The sequence below is a fragment of the Procambarus clarkii genome, chromosome 55 (genome assembly GCF_040958095.1).
Source record: "Procambarus clarkii isolate CNS0578487 chromosome 55, FALCON_Pclarkii_2.0, whole genome shotgun sequence".
Lineage (NCBI taxonomy): Eukaryota > Metazoa > Arthropoda > Malacostraca > Decapoda > Cambaridae > Procambarus > Procambarus clarkii.
The window spans coordinates 14,425,827-14,445,174 of record NC_091204.1 but is presented as its reverse complement, the minus strand read 5'-3'; the positions used below and the strand labels follow the sequence as shown (position 1 = coordinate 14,445,174).

General features: G+C 42.8%; 1 protein-coding gene across 1 annotated transcript in view; it reads right to left on the bottom strand.

The window, feature by feature from the left end:
• Positions 1 to 10,879, bottom strand: part of LOC123755939 (NPC intracellular cholesterol transporter 1-like) — a 35,198-nt gene extending 24,319 nt beyond the window's left edge. The window contains 2 exon segments of the mRNA XM_069305494.1: positions 42 to 216; positions 10,678 to 10,879. Coding sequence (XP_069161595.1) covers positions 42 to 216; positions 10,678 to 10,731 — 229 coding nt within the window. The 5' untranslated portion in view covers positions 10,732 to 10,879.
• Positions 10,880 to 19,348: the final 8,469 nt, after the last annotated feature.

The following is a 19,348-nucleotide window of genomic DNA, read 5'->3' as shown; positions in this document are numbered from 1 at the left end:
CAATGCCTCACACAAACACCTCACAAACACTAGATACTCACGTAATTCATTCATCAATAAGGGGCAGTTGTCTTCCAACATCTTCAGAGCAACTGGATCATTGAGAGGCTTCGCCGGTCCGTTGTAGATCTTATTGAGCTGCATCCCTCCTTCCTTTTCTGGGTTTTCTGGTCCCACGTCGTACCAGATGCACTGACCCTCATCTGGGATGCTGCCCTGGAATGGGAGATGAAGTGAGGTGCATTGAGCCTCATCTGGGATGCTGCCCTGGAATGGGAGGTGAAGTGAGGTGCATTGAGCCTCATCTGGGATGCTGCCCTGGCATGGGAGATGAAGTGAGGTGCATTGACCCTCATCTGGGATGCTGCCCTGGAATGGGAGATGAAGTGAGGTGCATTGACCCTCATCTGGGATGCTGCCCTGGAATGGGAGATGAAGTGAGGTGCATTGACCCTCACCTGGGATGCTGCCCTGGCATGGGAGATTGTTACAGCCTCCCTAAGCCAATAATCGGAATATTTGCTTCTTAAACTGTATACGAGACCTTAGTGCCTTTTCTTACTCGATCCCACCCCGAGTCATAGATAGGTTATTAAGAACCTGCAGTAATAATAAGTCTAAAGGAAAATTTGGTAAACAATACTACACCAAATTATCACCAAGTGTATTTAACTACATATATACACATATATGTACATGATATAACAGTGCAGGTGTCACTTTCACACAGGACACTATAAAACTTCTACAATCATCTTTCCCGGCGAGATCACTTCTACCTTCTATCGTGCATCACACAAGGTGCCCTCCCTGAGTCTGTCTTCCGTGGCCCTCACGCCGGAGATTTCACCTTTCACAGTAAATCATGGGCCAGTCCTACACTGTATCGTCACGGTGTCACAACACCTCTTCTACTCTCCAGCAACACTGGCAGAGGTCTCCAGCAACACACTGGCAGGGGTCTCCAGCAACACACTGGCAGGGGTCTCCAGCAACACACTGGCTGGGGTCTCCAGCAACACACTGGCAGGGGTCTCCAGCAACACACTGGCAGGGGTCTCCAGCAACACACTGGCAGGGGTCTCCAGCAACACACTGGCTGGGGTCTCAAGCAACACACTGGCAGGGGTCTCCAGCAACACTGGCAGGGGTCTCCAGCAACACACTGGCAGAGGTCTCCAGCAACACACTGGCAGGGGTCTCCAGCAACACACTGGCAGGGGTCTCCAGCAACACACTGGCTGGGGTCTCAAGCAACACACTGGCAGGGGTCTCCAGCAACACTGGCAGGGGTCTCCAGCAACACTGGCAGAGGTCTCCAGCAACACTGGCAGAGGTCTCCAGCAACACACTGGCAGGGGTCTCCAGCAACACACTGGCTGGGGTCTCCAGCAACACACTGGCAGGGGTCTCCAGCAACACACTGGCTGGGGTCTCCAGCAACACACTGGCAGGGGTCTCCAGCAACACTGGCAGAGGTCTCCAGCAACACACTGGCAGGGGTCTCCAGCAACACACTGGCAGGGGTCTCCAGCAACACACTGGCAGGGGTCTCCAGCAACACACTGGCAGGAGTCTCCAGCAACACACTGGCAGGGGTCTCCAGCAACACACTGGCAGGGGTCTCCAGCAACACACTGGCTGGGGTCTCCAGCAACACACTGGCAGGGATCTCCAGCAACACACTGGCAGGGGTCTCCAGCAACACACTGGCAGGGGTCTCCAGCAACACTGGCAGGGGTCTCCAGCAACACACTGGCAGAGGTCTCCAGCAACACACTGGCAGAGGTCTCCAGCAACACACTGGCAGGGGTCTCCAGCAACACACTGGCAGAGGTCTCCAGCAACACACTGGCAGGGGTCTCCAGCAACACACTGGCAGAGGTCTCCAGCAACACACTGGCAGAGGTCTCCAGCAACACAATGGCAGGGGTCTCCAGCAACACACTGGCAGAGGTCTCCAGCAACACCCTGGCAGGGGTCTCCAGCAACACACTGGCAGGGGTCTCCAGCAACACACTGGCAGAGGTCTCCAGCAACACACTGGCAGAGGTCTCCAGCAACACACTGGCAGGCTCCTGGGATACGTCGCCCCAATCACCAATACTTCGCTAAGTATCACAAAGTCTTGAATTCAGGACTGCTCTGAGGAAGGGAGGGAGGGAGTTACCAGGGGAAAGTGCATAGCCAATACGACTATATAGCACAGGGAAGGGGTCAGGATAAGGATTCGGGATGGGACGGGGGGGGGGGAGAGGGAATGGTGCCCAACCACTGCCCTGGGTGAACCGATTCCTGTCGACCAAGACACCACCGATATTACATTCTGTGGACTAAAATGTCATCAGTAAGAAACTAAACCGGGATAAAATAAGATCACAGGCTTCCACCGGGAACAGAAAATGGGGTTGGGTGTGCTCAACAGATGGCATTGACAACCTCACGTCACTGGGAAACATATTAGAGTTAGAGGGGACATGATCATCACATACAAGATTCTCAGAGGAATTGATAGGGTAGATAAAGACAGGCGATTTAACACAAGGGGCACACGCACTAGGGGAAACAGATGGAAATTGAGTGCCCAAATGAGCCATTGAGACGTTAGAAATCATTTTTTCAGTGTCAGAATAGTAGACAAATGGAATGCATTAGGCAGTGATGTGGTGGAGGCTGACTCCATACACAACTTTAAGTGTAGATATGATAGAGCCCAATAGGCTCAGGAACCTGTACATTAGTTGATTGACCGTTGAGAGGCGGGACCAAAGAGCCAGAGCTCAACCCCCGCAAGCACAACTAGGTAAGTACACAAACACATGCGCGGGATCCAAGAGTTAATACTCGATCCTGCAGGCACAAATAGGCGAGTACACACACACACAAGAAACAGCCCGTAACAGCTGTCTAACTCCCAGGTACCTATTTACTGTTAGATAAACAGGTACATTAGAGTGAAACTGCGCATTTGTTTCTGCCTTGGCTGGGAATCGAACCAGGGCCTTAGGATTATACAGCCACGAGGCCTTCCTCTGTCTTTATGAATGTGTGAGTGTGTTTGTGTTATAATTTAAAGATTCTGACGATCGAATTCTATGCCTAACTTGGCCTTAAAGTTGTGGATAGAGGTGGCTTCCACAACTTCTTTCAGTGCATTCCCCTAGTTGACCACCGAACGTTTTCTTACATTTATTCGACTCATTTTTAATCCCAGCTTCCACTTGTGTCCTCTTGTCCTACTTTCTATAAATTGAAAGAGTCCACCTTGTTTAGTCCCCCTTCAGTATCATGTATGTTACGACCATAACCTCTTTGTTTTATCCTCACGGGTTGCGAGATCTCTCTCTCTCTCTCTCTCTCTCTCTCTCTCTCTCTCTCTCTCTCTCTCTCTCTCTCTCTCTCTCTCTCTCTCTCTCTCTCTCTCTCTCTCTCTCTCCCCCAGCATGTGATACAACAGTGGCCACTCTCCCGACTGAAGGACACCGATAAGGGAGGTAATTAGGTAGTGATACTGTGGTAATCTACACTCTAATGAAGCTAGAGGGAGACGCATGGCAAATGAAGGGAGAGAAAGGCCAAAACTAAATAAAAATTCTACTTAGAATTCAAACCAGACATTCAACACTAGAAATTAAACATTACTATAGGCTAGGTACATTTCAGATTGAAAGAAATTGGCCAGTGAAAGCTAATTATAAGAACAACAATCCCGTTAAACATATATTGGCAGAGAAGAGATAGTTGAAAGATCATTGGAAATACCATGCAATATTTATTAGACAGGCTTTGTCTGAGCAGGATAGGGAGGTAGCAAAGAGAATTACGGAAGAAAAGCAAATGAGGAATTCAAGATCATAAAAGAGCACAAACCACGTGAAAGAACCAGCGAACCCGACACCAGAGAGTATACTACCGAGGGAAACAGTGCAACTGCTCAGCTTAATTCGGCACCCACAGAATAGAGTAGACAGGAGTAGCTCGATCACCACTCATCCTTACCACTACCAGAAATGCAAATACAGCAGCAAGAACAGAGAACGAGTACAAATTGGGTCGTTTGTATTTCCGTTATAGCAACGTACAGTATGTTTATTGTATATATATAGACATACATTAAGAGATGTACTGTAATCTGCGATGGCATGAAGACACTGTAACCTCCGAGGACATTAAGACACTGTAACCTCCGAGGACATGAAGACACTGTAACCTCCGAGGACATGAAGACACTGTAACCTCCGAGGACATTAAGACACTGTAACCTCCGAGGACATGAAGACACTGTAACCTCCGAGGACATGAAGACACTGTAACCTCCGAGGACATGAAGACACTGTAACCTCCGAGGACATGAAGACACTGTAACCTCCGAGGACATGAAGACACTGTAACCTCAGAGGACATGAAGACACTGTAACCTCCGAGGACATGAAGACACTGTAACCTCCGAGGACATGAAGACACTGTAACCTCCGAGGACATGAAGACACTGTAACCTCCGAGGACATGAAGACACTGTAACCTCCGAGGACATGAAGACACTGTAACCTGCGAGGACTTGATGACTTCTCGATAACATGAGAGAAGCGCACCAGTCATCCCATTCTCCAGAACATTACTCCATCAGTTATCAATCATCTCTCGCCTCACATGAACTTGGAACCTTTAACTCCCACAACAGATACACGTGTTACATGTTGTTAACTGAGACACCGCTATCATCTTCGCCTCACGGATGGCTCCAGCTTCCCCCTGTACTCAAGCAGGAGTATTAACAAAGCCGTCACAAGCAGCTTATACTACCCAACCAGCAGGAATGCTTTAGCGCTGAACATATTATAGACGTTTGAATTTAAATTTAAATTTGAATTTTTGAATTTAAATTTGAATTTGAATTTTTGAATTTGAATTTTTGAATTTGAATTTGAATTTGAATTTTTGAATTTGAATTTTTGAATTTGTTTATGCAATTTTAAAAAAAGGTTTACTTTAATATTACACAATAATAAAAGCCTCTGCGTTACATTTTTCTTATATAAAATTATTGTATCAGATGTTGACCATGTGGCATAATACATATGACTGGTTGGAACGTAAATTACATATAGTTTTTAGCTATTTATTAGGATATAAATGAGGAAATATTTGAGGTACTGAAATGGGCTCGAACTCTCAACCCTTCATTCCCCAGGCGCACGCACTACCGACTAAACCTTCACGAGGTAAAAAGTGTCTCACTCACAACATTTAAAACCTATTTTGGTAATTTGTTTTGTGCAAAGAAATGGTTAATTGGCAAATGGGTGATTACCAAACAAAATAATATAGGCCTTAAACACCCCTGGGTACTAACGAGGTTAAACACCCCTGGGTACTAACGAGGTTAAACACCCCTGGGTACTAACAAGGTTAAACACCTCTGGGTACTAACGAGGTTAAACACCCCTGGGTACTAACAAGGTTAAACACCCCTGGGTACTAACGAGGTTAAACACCCCTGGGTACTAACAAGGTTAAACACCCCTGGGTACTAACGAGGTTAAACACCCCTGGGTACTAACGAGGTTAAACACCCCTGGGGTACTAACGAGGTTAAACACCCCTGGGTACTAACGAGGTTAAACACCCCTGGGTACTAACAAGGTTAAACACCTCTGGGTACTAACGAGGTTAAACACCTCTGGGTACTAACGAGGTTAAACACCCCTGGGTACTAACGAGGTTAAACACCTCCCTGGGTACTAACGAGGTTAAACACCCCTGGGTACTAACGAGGTTAAACACCCCTGGGTACTAATGAGGTTAAACACCCCTGGGTACTAACGAGGTTAAACACCCCTGGGGTACTAACGAGGTTAAACACCTCTGGGTACTAACGAAGTTAAACACCTCTGGGTACTAACAAGGTTAAACACCCCTGGGTACTAACGAGGTTAAACACCCCTGGGGTACTAACGAGGTTAAACACCTCTGGGTACTAACGAGGTTAAACACCCCTGGGGTACTAACGAGGTTAAACACCCCTGGGTACTAACGAGGTTAAACACCCCTGGGGTACTAACGAGGTTAAACACCTCTGGGTACTAACGAGGTTAAACACCCCTGGGGTACTAACGAGGTTAAACACCCCTGGGCACTAACGAGGTTAAACACCCCTGGGTACTAACGAGGTTAAACACCCCTGGGTACTAACGAGGTTAAACACCCCTGGGTACTAACGAGGTTAAACACCCCTGGGTACTAACGAGGTTAAACACCCCTGGGTACTAACGAGGTTAAACACCCCTGGGTACTAACGAGGTTAAACACCCCTGGGTACTAACGAGGTTAAACACCTCTGGGTACTAACGAGGTTAAACACACCTGGGTACTAACGTGAGGTTAAACACCCCTGGGTACTAACGAGGTTAAACACCCCTGGGTACTAACGAGGTTAAACACCCCTGGGTACTAACGAGGTTAAACACCCCTGGGTACTAACGAGGTTAAACACCCCTGGGTACTAACGTGACATAAAATTTCAGTGTATAGTGATAAATGAGAAACGCCTCATGGCGTAGTGGTCGCATGTTGATCTGGGACATCCTAAACCCTTGTTCGAATCCCGCGCAAATCCTAATAATAAATTTGAGTTTTTACTTCACAATAAACCGTAGTTTCAAGTTGCTGTTTTTTTTTTGTGTGTGGACTGGGGTGGTACTTCAACAGTGACATTTGAACTGAGGCTGTCTCATTATCTCATTATCTTATCTAATACGAAATATTGATGAGTTAAATGTTTTTTTCAGGGTCCTTGAATATTGACATTGGTCTGCCTCAACGTACTCAGGCCTCATCTTGGACTTTGATGATAAGTTTTGAGAGGGAAGATGGGTCCAAGTAACTGACCTGTTTCGTTATTCTCAGGCAGATATGGCACTTACTCTGCTTGTTTGGTGATGGGGTGAGGTCTTGTTTGTCTTGGGAGGGTTATTAAGGTCACCACAATAGTGAACTGATCTATATATATATATATATATATATATATATATATATATATATATATATATATATATATATATATATATATATATATATATATATATATATATATTATATATATATATATATATATATATATATATATATATATATATATATATATATTATATATATATATATATATATATATATATATATATATATATATATATATATATATATATATATATATATATATATATATTTAGTGAGGGTACCACCTCTGGTGCCAATGTGGGGACCCATAGCCTCGGAGAAGAAAATAAAAAGGTATCCAGAGAAGACCTTGTGGTTTCTCACTGAACACTAATAATATCTTCTACCACCCCCATTCTTTTGTATGTACACATATATATTTGTTTTATTTGAATTTTGTTACAAAAAAGGAGTTACATATAGGTTACAAAGATGATTATCATAAGTTGTCGAGTTCCTCCAGCTCCTCAGATGGCGGGCAGGAACCCTGAATGCAGTGCGCATTTCCCCTCTGTATCGCCACGCTGAGGCGCTGGAAAAGAAAGCTCTAGGGTCCCCTTGTTGTTTCAATGAGCTTAGAACCCAGTTCCTTAAAAAAAACTGGTAGCACTTTTACCCCAGACGCCGAGTGTCTCAGAAACAATGGGAACAAAATTGTAGTGGTGCTCCAGTTCTCTGTACTTACGGGATTTGGCTGCTTCCCAGTGGGTGGCAGCGCCACCTGGTTGTGCAACACTGAGGTCAATGTAGGTGTTAGCCAGGGTTGATACGCACGTGTAGTCCCATACCATTTGCTTGCCGTTCTTCCAGGGGTTCACTGTGATACCATCCGGGCGACCAATAAGAGCATCAGAGTTACGGGGCGTTAGGTAACGGGGCTCTCTTTCAGCTGGGCATCCAGCTGTAGTGAAGCTCCTCTTGATGATGTCGTTAACTTCATTGTGCCTCGAGTGCCATCCCCCTGTGCTTTGGCACAGTAGGCCATGGTGGCCGTACCTGTCAGCCACCACCTCGCCGCAAATACACCTATATCTGGTGTGGATTGGGGCAGCAAGGCGGAGGGCCACAGCAATTCGGAGGGCGTGTGGTGTGAGACGCGTGCCAGTTGCCGACATTGGGGTTGCTAACAGGAAATCCCCTGCATGTGAGGCTGCTACTGCTGTGAGGCGAGCAATGTCGTATATATTATATATATATATATATATATATATATATATATATATATATATATATATATATATATATATATATATATATATATATATATATATATATATATATATATATATTCCGTTATCCCTGGGAGTTAAGTGGGGTCTGGCGACTGGCAGAACAGCCTGTGACTGTTGACAAGTGGCTGTTGACTAGTGACTGTTGACAAGTGGCTGTTGACTAGTGACTGTTGACAAGTGGCTGTTGACTAGTGACTGTTGACAAGTGGCTGTTGACTAGTGACTGTTGACAAGTGGCTGTTGACTAGTGACTGTTGACAAGTAACTGTTGACAAGTGGCTGTTGACAAGTGACTGTTGACAAGTGGCTGTTGACTAGTGACTGTTGACAAGTGGCTGTTGACAAGTAACTGTTGTCAAGTGACTGTTGTCAAGTGACTGTTGACAAGTGACTGTTGACACGTGACTGCTGACAAGTGACTGCTGATAAGTAACTGTTGACAAGTGGCTGTTGACAAGTGACTGTTGACAAGTAACAGTTGACAAGTGACTGTTGACAAGTAACAGTTGACAAGTAACTGTTGACAAATGACTGTTGACAAGTGACTGTTGACAAGTAACTGTTAACAAATGACTGTTGACACGTGACTGCTGACAAGTGACTGTTGACAAGTGACTGTTAACAAGTGACTGTTGACAAAGGGAGCTGACCAGATCCACATACACGTGGGGGCAATGATCACAACATAGTTAGTCATGCCACAAATTACTGGAACTAAAATACCTAAATAAATAATATGCAGTAATAGAATTACTCTCTAGTAACGAAAGACTGGCTGTTGCAAGAACGCTACAGATAGCGGCTAGTGACTGGCTGTTGCAAGAACGCTACAGATAGCGGCTAGTGACTGGCTGTTGCAAGAACGCTACAGATAGCGGCTAGTGACTGGCTGTTGCAAGAACGCTACAGATAACGGCTAGTGACTGGCTGTTGCAAGAACGCTACAGATAACGGCTAGTGACTGGCTGTTGCAAGAACGCTACAGATAACGGCTAGTGACTGGCTGTTGCAAGAACGCTACAGATAGCGGCTATAGTGACTGGCTGTTGCAAGAACGCTACAGATAGCGGCTAGTGACTGGCTCTGCCGTTGTGCAATACCACCTGTTGCATGCAGTTCCTCCGTGCAACAAAACACTGCAATATACATCGAAATTCAATCTCAGAATACAGTATGTCTGATGAACACCAATGACAAAACCTGGAAACACAAACCGAAACTGTCTCTATTTTCCGCTTGCTACAACTTGTAATAAAGTTGTTACATCTTGGCTTAACGTGTTTATGACGTATTAGAACGTTGTTACAACTTGCTATATTGGTTGTTATTACTCGTTAGGGGGTGTTAAAACTTGCTCGAACGTTGTACCAACGTCGTAGTTTCGGTGTTTGGCGGGAACTCGTCATTCTAAGTTACGGAGATGTTAGTTTGATCAAATTTAAAGAGAGATTTTTGAATTATAAATTAATATAACGGAATATAACGGTAAAACGGTATAACAGTAAAACGGAAGACTACTAGGAGGAAAGCTCCATTACCGATTGATGTACGAACGGTCGGAAGAACCACAAGACGAACAGGAACCAGGGGAAATATTCACGAAGCAGTTACGCAAGCACTTACGAACGTGTACATCTTTCCTCAATCTTTGACGGCTTTGGTTACATTTATTAAACAGTTTACAAGCGTGAAAACGTCCCAGTCATCTGTTGTTATTGTTATAAACAGCCTCCGGGTGCTTCGGGGCTTATTAACTGTTTAATAATTGTAAACAAAGTAGCCAAAGATTGAGAAAAGATGTACAGGTTCGTAAGTGCTTGCGTAACTGCTTCGTGAATCTGGCCCCAGGTTACTTAAGCTCATTTCTTAAGCACTCCGCCCCTTATCTTATGAGCTCGAGTGATGCCCATACCCGTCCTGTAAGAGGTTGTGGACCCCATACCCGTCCTGTAAGTGGGTGTGGACCCCATAACCGTCCTGTAAGTGGTTGTGGACCCCATAACTCGTCCTGAAAGTGGTTGTGGACCCCATAACCCGTCCTGTAAGTGGGTGTGGACCCCATAACCGTCCTGTAAGATGTTGTGGGCCCCATACCCGTCCTGCGGGTGGTAGTGAACCTCATACCAATCCTGTGAGTGGTAGTTGAGCCCATACCCATCCTCTGACTGGTAGTGGACCCCATACCCATCCTGCGTGAGGTAGTTGACTCCATACCCATCCTGTGGGTGGTAGTGGATCCCATACCCATCCTGTGGGTGGTAGTGGACACCATACCCATCCTGTGGGTGGTAGTGGATCCCATACCAATCCCGTAGGTATGCGGAGGCACTACATACAAGTATATGAAATTTTACAATTAAAACTATCGTAGTTCTCTCTCTCTATATATACTTGCTATTCTACCAATTAATGAATTAGCGAACAATCATTTGATGTATAATATTCTTACCTGTGAGTTCCCAGCCAGCATCAGGCCTCCCGCCAGCATCCAGAGCAGAAACATCTTGCTGACACAATGTATCAAGCACGCTGTCCTCAGGAAACTAACAATGGAGATATATATGCGTCGACTTGATTCCTGTATGTTGGAAATGCTCCCTTTCCCTTGTGTATGGGAGATGGGAAGGTGGTGAGCCCACGACTGTCGTGGAGCTCAACACACCGGCCCTCAGGGAGTGAGAGCGAGAGAAAGAGAGAGAGATTGAGGCGCTCAGAGCCGCTTGCTAGTCAACTAACATTGGTTGAGGGGCCCTTATGATTGCTGAGGCGTTATCTATAACATCGATCTTGCTGGTGATAACGACTGACGTCACTAGTCTCCACCTCTTCTGGCCCCTTTTACCTCGTCAACTTGGGTCATCTTAATTACCAAAAGTCGCAGGTGTGGAGGTCTTAGCCAGATTCACGAAGTAGTTACGCAAGTACTTACGAACCTGTACATCTTTTCTCAATCTTTGGCGGCTTTGTTTACATTATTAAACAGTTAATGAGCTCCGAAGCACCAGGAGGCTGTTTATAACAATAACAACAGTTGATTGGCAAGTTTTCATGCTTGTAAACTGTTTAATAAATGTAACCAAAGCCGTCAAAGATTGAGAAAAGATGTACACGTTCGTAAGTACTTGCGTAACTGCTTCGTGAATTTGGCCCCTTGAGACTATGTTATTTATGACTGATCAGTGTTGCTTTATGACTGATCAGTGTTGCTTTATGACTGATCAGTGTTGCTTCTGTCAAGTGAAGCCCATGGGCTCATGTTGCGGCTTGTCTCAACACTGTGTTGCATGTCCCATGATAAATTCATAATGTCTAAATGCTTAAATAATTATCTTGTTAAGTGGATTTGCGAAGGGTCAAATTAGCACTAAATATTAAATGCTACATTATATATATATATATATATATATATATATATATATATATATATATATATATATATATATATATATATATATATGTCGTACCTAGTAGCCAGAACGCACTTCTCAGCCTACTATGCAAGGCCCGATTTGCCTAATAAGCCAAGTTTTCATGAATTAATGTTTTTTCGACTACCTAACCTACCTAACCTAACCTAACCTAACTTTTTCGGCCACCTAACCTAACCTAACCTATAGAGATAGGTTAGGTTAGGTTAGGTAGGGTTGGTTAGGTTCGGTCATATATCTATGTTAATTTTAACTCCAATAAAAAAAATTGACCTCATACATAATGAAATGGGTAGCTTTATCATTTCATAAGAAAAAATTAGAGAAAATATATTAATTCAGGAAAACTTGACTTATTAGGCAAATCGGGCCTTGCATATTAGGCTGAGAAGTGAGTTCTGGCTACTAGGTACGACATATATATATATATATATATATATATATATATATATATATATATATATATATATATATATATATATATATATATATATATATATGTTCTGTGGCATTACCGATACACACACACAGATTATATATATACACGAAATAGTCAATGAACGCTGATCACACTAATCTAATAACTTTTTTTTTTTGCAGGAATATTCCTGCGTGGGCCCTGAAGCCTCTGGCTGGCCCACTAAGTGTTGCTTGTTTCTGTTTTACTTGGGCGGAGTATGAGTATTTATGACTCGTATGGTCGCTTCAGTAAGATTTTGCCATATGTGTTTAACAACTTCTCTGTTTACACTAATGACTAATAAACCACATGTGATAGGTCAAAATATTGCTGAAGTTCTTCTTTCAACCCTATTTAACTGGGGCGTCATTAGTAGCAGAGCTCACCCAGCGTAATAGTTAGACAGTCAGCTTTAGTAGTTTCCACATGTTGTTTAAGATTCAGCTACTCGAAGTAGCACAGGCTATGGTGAACCCGTAGAATTTCCACATTATGCTATTACTTTGCAAAGGAAAAACCTTCCATTCTACTGTAGGCAATAGTTTTTATTCTATATAGTCCTACTGACTTAACGCTTACTCTTGGTCAAAATTATTCTGATAAAAATATAATTTATCTTAATTTACTTATCTCGTTCGTTTTGTGCTTGTTGGACTGAAGCCTTGTTTCCCTTCCCTTGCCAGGGACCATGCATGCATGGGTATTTGTGTCATATCCCTGGAAACACAAACCGAAACTGTCTCTATTTTCCGCTTGTTACAACTTGTAATAAAGCTGTTACATCTTGGCTTAACGTGTTTATGACGTATTAGAACGTTGTTACAACTTGCTATATTGGTTGTTATAACTGGTTAGGAAGTGTTAAAACTTGTTCGAACGTTGTACCAACGTCGTAGTTTCGGTGTGTGTTTGGCGGGATGTTTCTCCCAGGAGGCTACATATGATAACATCACAATATAACAAATTTTGTTCGTAAATCTATAAGAAAACTGTAGTAGAATAACGAGTACTCAGCCTCATCTTTGGGCTGAGTTTCTTTGCAAAAATAAACAATTTGGTGGTGGCTTTAACGCTAAATTATTATTGAAAGGAACGGGTGATAATGTGTTAAATTTATATTTAGATAACAATCAAATTCATTTTTTGTAAGATGTTATCTTTTGCGATATCGAGTGAATGTTTGGGAACCTTTCTTTACGATATCACTGTGACTCAATGTCGCTGTCTGCGGACCAGCTGCTCAATGATGAAATCGTAATTCTAGTTAGTTATAATCTTAGACTTCCTATATGCAACCTGATAAAAATAACGCACCAATAAGTTCAACAAAACCTTGTAGATCAGAGACAAAGTGAAGTCAACACTTCCTGTACCATCTTTACGAAGACACACATGTTTATGGATCATTTCGAGCACGACTATTGAAACTATAAAATACATCTCAAAGGGATAGAGTAGCTTAGGCTACCCCGTACCCCTTCCCCGTCTATGGATCATCCAGTAAAATCAGCAGACTCCTAGAATTTGCTACTGCTTGGCTTAGGCTAGGCTAGGCTAGGTTAGGCTAGGTTAGGCTAGGCTAGGCTAGGTTAGGTTAGGCTAGGTTAGGTTAGGCTAGGTCAGACTAGGCTAGGTTAGGTTAGGCTAGGTTAGACTAGGCTAGGTTAGGTTAGGCTAGGCTAGGTTATAAGAATCTTTGGGAGTTTACACCACCACCTGCTGATGTAGACCTGAACAAATGTAAACTATCAGCAAAATTATTCGCACACCCTCAGTCACTATGTGGTCAAAAGATAAATGAATTTAGCAAGTTCTATAAGAAATGTTCCAAAAAGGTGTATCTAATTAAGTGATCTACTACGACATTTTTTAGCCATCTGTAAGTGGCTGTTTACGCTAAGCAAATCAAGTCATGTGTAAGCAACTCACCTCAAATGTAAATTGCTTAACTTACAGACTATTGTGGTCCAGTTCTTGAACCCATGTTGATAAATTTAAATTTTGCCATAATTTGATTATAATAATTCATTGTGTCGGGGGGACAGGCAGCCAGTGTGTATTCATACACGTTAAGCCTATATTGATCCCCCCCCCCTCCACACCACCGAGAACTAATTACTAACCTCGCCCAGGATGCAACCCCACAAGAAGCTGACTAACTCCTGACTACCTACTTACTGCTAGGTAAACAGTCGCATTGGGTCCGTGGTGTAGTGGTAAGACACTCGCCTGGCGTTCCGCGAGCGCTATGTCATGGGTTCGTATCCTGGCCGGGGGAGGATTTACTGGGCGCAATTCCTTAACTGTAGCCTCTGTTTAACGCAACAGTAAAATGTGTACTTGGATGAAAAAACGATTCTTCGCGGCAGGGGATCGTATTCCAGGGACTATAGGATTAAGGACTTGCCCGAAACGCTACGCGTACTAGTGGCTGTACAAGAATGTAACAACTCTTGTATATATCTCAAAAAAAAAGGTGATAGGAAATGCGCTAAACCATTTCTGTCCCGCCCGGGAATCGAACCCGGAACTGGGGTCACAATTCCCACAGATTGGGTCACGCAAGTGGGGTCTCACAAGGACAAGATGAAATTTAAAGATAGATGAGATGAGATTTTATTACAAAAGCTTCTAGAGATGACTCCCAGCACGCTTTTGGCCATATTTTGAACATTCATGATCTGTCTGTCTGTCTGTCTTCTTGGCTTTAGATCCACGTACGAGTGTCGTCTGTAATGGACAGGTGGAGCGGTGTTTCCTGGTCAAAGGTAAAACAGAGGGAGGAAATCATGCCCATTCATTCTTGGACCATTGGGGATCGAACGTTGACCTTGGAAAAACCAAGGTCGTTGCTCTGTCGACCAGTCTAAGTGGATGGACCGTTTCTGGGTCAAAACATACCTCAGTCTGATCATTTGTTTTCATCAATTGCGGTTATATTTACAAATGTTATGGCTTATAACTGTCATATTTCTAGTTTGAAAAAATGCATGCCTGGGACGAATTATATCCTTGGAAACATATGAGCCTCTTGAGTATAACTCCTCACAGTCGAGGTAAAAAAAAAGACTTGAATTCTGAACCTATGGACTCTCACTAGATAACGATCTCTTATCAGAGCTTCAGCCCCCCCATCAGCGCCTAGATACATCCCCCCTCTCACCACAGCTGACCACCACACGCTTCCATCATATTTTTATGTAACATGGAAATATACAAGAAGATCTTGACAGTATTGTGGATGCCCGGCTTTAGGCCCGCCCTACATAGATAGAATTGACGGTAGACAAGACTGGGAGCCGGATCTCAGAACACACTCAAGCCCAGATCGTAATCATGATAAGATCCTGAAGATAAGACTGTCACCGTGGCGTGTTGGTGGGTTGAGAAATACGAGTGATAAGGTTAAACTCTATATTGCCGATCTGGCCATCGGGGGAGGCCATCCATTTGATAACTGGGATGGCTTGGGATTAGATAACGGCTCATGGATACACAACGATAGTCGTAACAAATTCAGCTCATTATCTGCTATCGATAGTGAATACTGATAGTGGGATATTAGCCTCGGTTAAACACTATATAAAGTTGTGTGAATTCGAATTTGTATTTTGCAACTTAACAACTTGCCTACAATCAATTTTACAATTGCAATGTAAAACGAACAGAAATTTTATCATTAACGCCGGCGAGAAACAATGGGCAGAGTTTCTTTCACCCTATGCCCCTGTTACCTAGCAGTAAAATAGGCACCTGGGTGTTAGTCAGCTGTCATGGGCTGCTTCCTGGGGGTGGAGGCCTGGTCGAGGACCGGGCCGCGGGGACACTAAAGCCCCGAAATCATCTCAAGATAACCTAACATTCAAAACGGATTAATATTGTTGGTTCAAAGCACGTCAATAATGTAACCCATCCTACATAAAATTACAGAACCTCTAGGTACTATGGATGGAATTGTACAAAAATATGGAGTGTTATACCCCCCCAAAAAATCAGTGCTATACTGTCTTTGTCCATCTCATCTACACCTAAGAATATTTTGCATATCACGATCATCGCTCTACTGTCCAACCACTTGGGTTGGACGGTAGAGCGACGGTTTCACTTCATGCAAGTCGGCGTTCAATCCCAGACTGTCCAAGTCGTTGGGCATCATTCCTTTCCCCCCATCCCATTCCAAATCCTTGTCCTCACTCCCTTCCCAGAGCTATATAGTCATAATGGCTTGGCGCTTTCTCCCTTATAGTTCAATTCAATTCCCCTTTTCCTATGTTAATGTGTCGTGAGACTTTTTTTATACTAATGACAGAGAGGTACAGATGATGAAAAAGCTAAATAAATGTTGAATATATTTCACGTAGCAGATGGAAGTAGGAAGGTTTTAACTTAGTTCATCTATTATGCACCCCATACCCATCTTTTGGGCAGTAGCGGGCCCATCTTTTGGGCAGTAGCGGGCCCATCTTGTGGGCAGTGGTGTACCCCATACCCATCTTTGGGGCGGTAGTGGACCCATCCTGTGGGCAGTGGTGTACCCCATACCCATCCTGGTGGCGGTAGTGGAAAAGGTTACAGAGCTTGGGAACTGAAAACCAAAATTCCTTTAGCTAAGCAAGTTACACAGTATATTGTATATTAGCATTATACCAACAATGGGTTCGAGAACGACCACAAGTACAGTCTCTAAGCCAAGTAGCTTACATATTACAATTAGTTATATGGGCGAGATTTTGCCCAAATTGACCTACAGTTTTCAAAATATCGGAAATATGAATCATGGTCGTTGTTTTTGAGGGGAATTCTGATTGCACATATTTGCAGTTTTAAGTTACGACTTTTTATACCGAAAATATGCAAAGTAGTGCAAACGGCGATGGGTGGGATTTGCCCAAATTGACCAAGCTACCATTAAACCAGCCAGGCATTTTGGGATAAGATGGTTCTCGTTAAAATAAATGGTGCACTGTCCTAGACCCATCCTCCCACGACAAGCACTTAGCCAGCACTAATCCCCACACACGCTTTCACTGGGGTGGGATGCTAATGAACACCATAAATATTATCAAAAAACACGAAAAGCTTAACTTTACATAAAGCGATGTTTAGAAAACATTATGTATAGCCGTTAATAAGTATAATCCACCCCCACTCCATTCCCACTATTGGGGGAGGGTTAATTAGCCATAATTACAAATATTTTTCTTTATCTGGACCTCCAAAGCCCAGGTCAGGGGTCCCGCGTGCCAAGAAAGGCCCAGGTCAGGGGGGCCGGAGTACCTCCAAGGCCCAGGTTAGGAGTCCCGAGTACCTCCAAGGCCCAGGTTACGGGTCCCGAGTGCCTCCAAGACCAAAGTTTAGGGCCCGTGATCAGTTTAGGGATTTGATACTTTCTCAAAATTGCTTCTTGTGAATATTGTTTTAAAATTTATACAAAAAAATTCTTTGGAACCAAGGGAATAGGAACGTACCTTAAAATTAGAAGAACTTTGTCCACCTATGAGCTGTCGGTTTCTATTTACCTGTAAAGACATGAAGGTCAATTATTCCCAAGAATTAGTGAAGTCTTCGTAACATTAAATTCTCACACAAATATAATACAATACCTATACGAATGACCACATTGTCATCCATATATACATATGCAGCTCAGGTGATACTTGAGGATCGAGGCGTTTCCTACCTCTACTTGAAGGATGAGGGCACTGGGGTAGCTCGTCCAGTAAGGATAGAGAGGTGTTGCTTTGACTCAACATTGCTTGCAACACGCTCGCATACACAAACTTGTGATTTTCAATTAGGATATATTATGCAACAGTCACAAATCTTTCAAAATGTCTTAAACACTCAACACTGGGCGACTTGTTGGAGCTGCTGACAAGCACGTAGCTTTGCCACAACAGAAACAGCTTGTCGTCATCTGATATTTATTACAAAATACTGAATACTTGCAAGTCAACAAAATCACACACAATAATGACATCTGCTTTGATGTCTAATTAAACCTTTGACTTACACCACAGATGTGACTTGCAGGGTCTTGATAGATAAGAACCACGTACAGTAATTAAAATATTCTTATAAAGCAAGACTTGTCCAGTCATAACCACATTGTGCACTTTTAGCATCTTGGTAGACATGAAACGAGGAATTAAAGTTCCGGCGCCACTTATAACACAAGAATTGTCCAGTGATAACACATCATCGTTATCAACATCGTGTCTCTATAACTCACTTTGCCCGAACACATCATATTATTATATGACTAAGCTCATTATTATATACCTAAGCCTTTCTCAATATACTGGGCTATATGGACTTTGAATTACTGGTATGTACTACTACTGTTTACTAAAATTTTCCCAGCTTCACACCTAATAAATGCATCATTGTTACAAATGATTTGTAATGTTACAGAATCTGTACAAATAAAACAAAACATGTACTGTACTGTATATTTTCAAATTATATAAATAACAATTTGTATAAAAAAACTCAAGTCACAAAGCAACACACTACATATTGATAAAAATACATCACATGTTTCAGCATTGTTACCAACGTCAGTTTTAAATAATAATCTATAACCTCTTTATAAGGTCATCTATCTATCCAGGAGAAATAAATGTGAGGATAGACAGGTGTCCATCCTCACATTTATTGGTGTAACAGCAACATTACTGTTACACCACGAGCGTAGCTCTCATCCTGTAACTACACTTAGGTAACACTTAGGTTACACGTGAACATACCACTAATTAAACGTAATTGTCTGGCAAATCATTATGCAGTTGATAAGAGATTATCAACAATCAATTTTAATTTTAAAAACTTTTGTCCATCATAAAATCTAGAGTAATTAATGGTAAATGTAACAAATAAAAAGGCTATCAAATTCATTATTTAAAATACAACCCTCTCAATTACCATTATTATTATTATTTGTATGTATTATTTATCAAATAAATATATATTTTTTCATTCAATTGGAACCTTGAACCCAGGACCATAAAAGTGGAAACCCATAGCTCTACCAACTGCACTATGAGCAACCCATAATAAGGCAGTATTCCCGAGTACATACATACTTCCATTCATACTGGACACTTGCAAGGCATCATACACCAAACAAACAAACCCATCTATCAATAACCAACTAACACCAAATTATACTCTACCATCTTCGAAAACATGACAAAATGTACGCTATGCTGCCACAGCCATCACGGAAACAT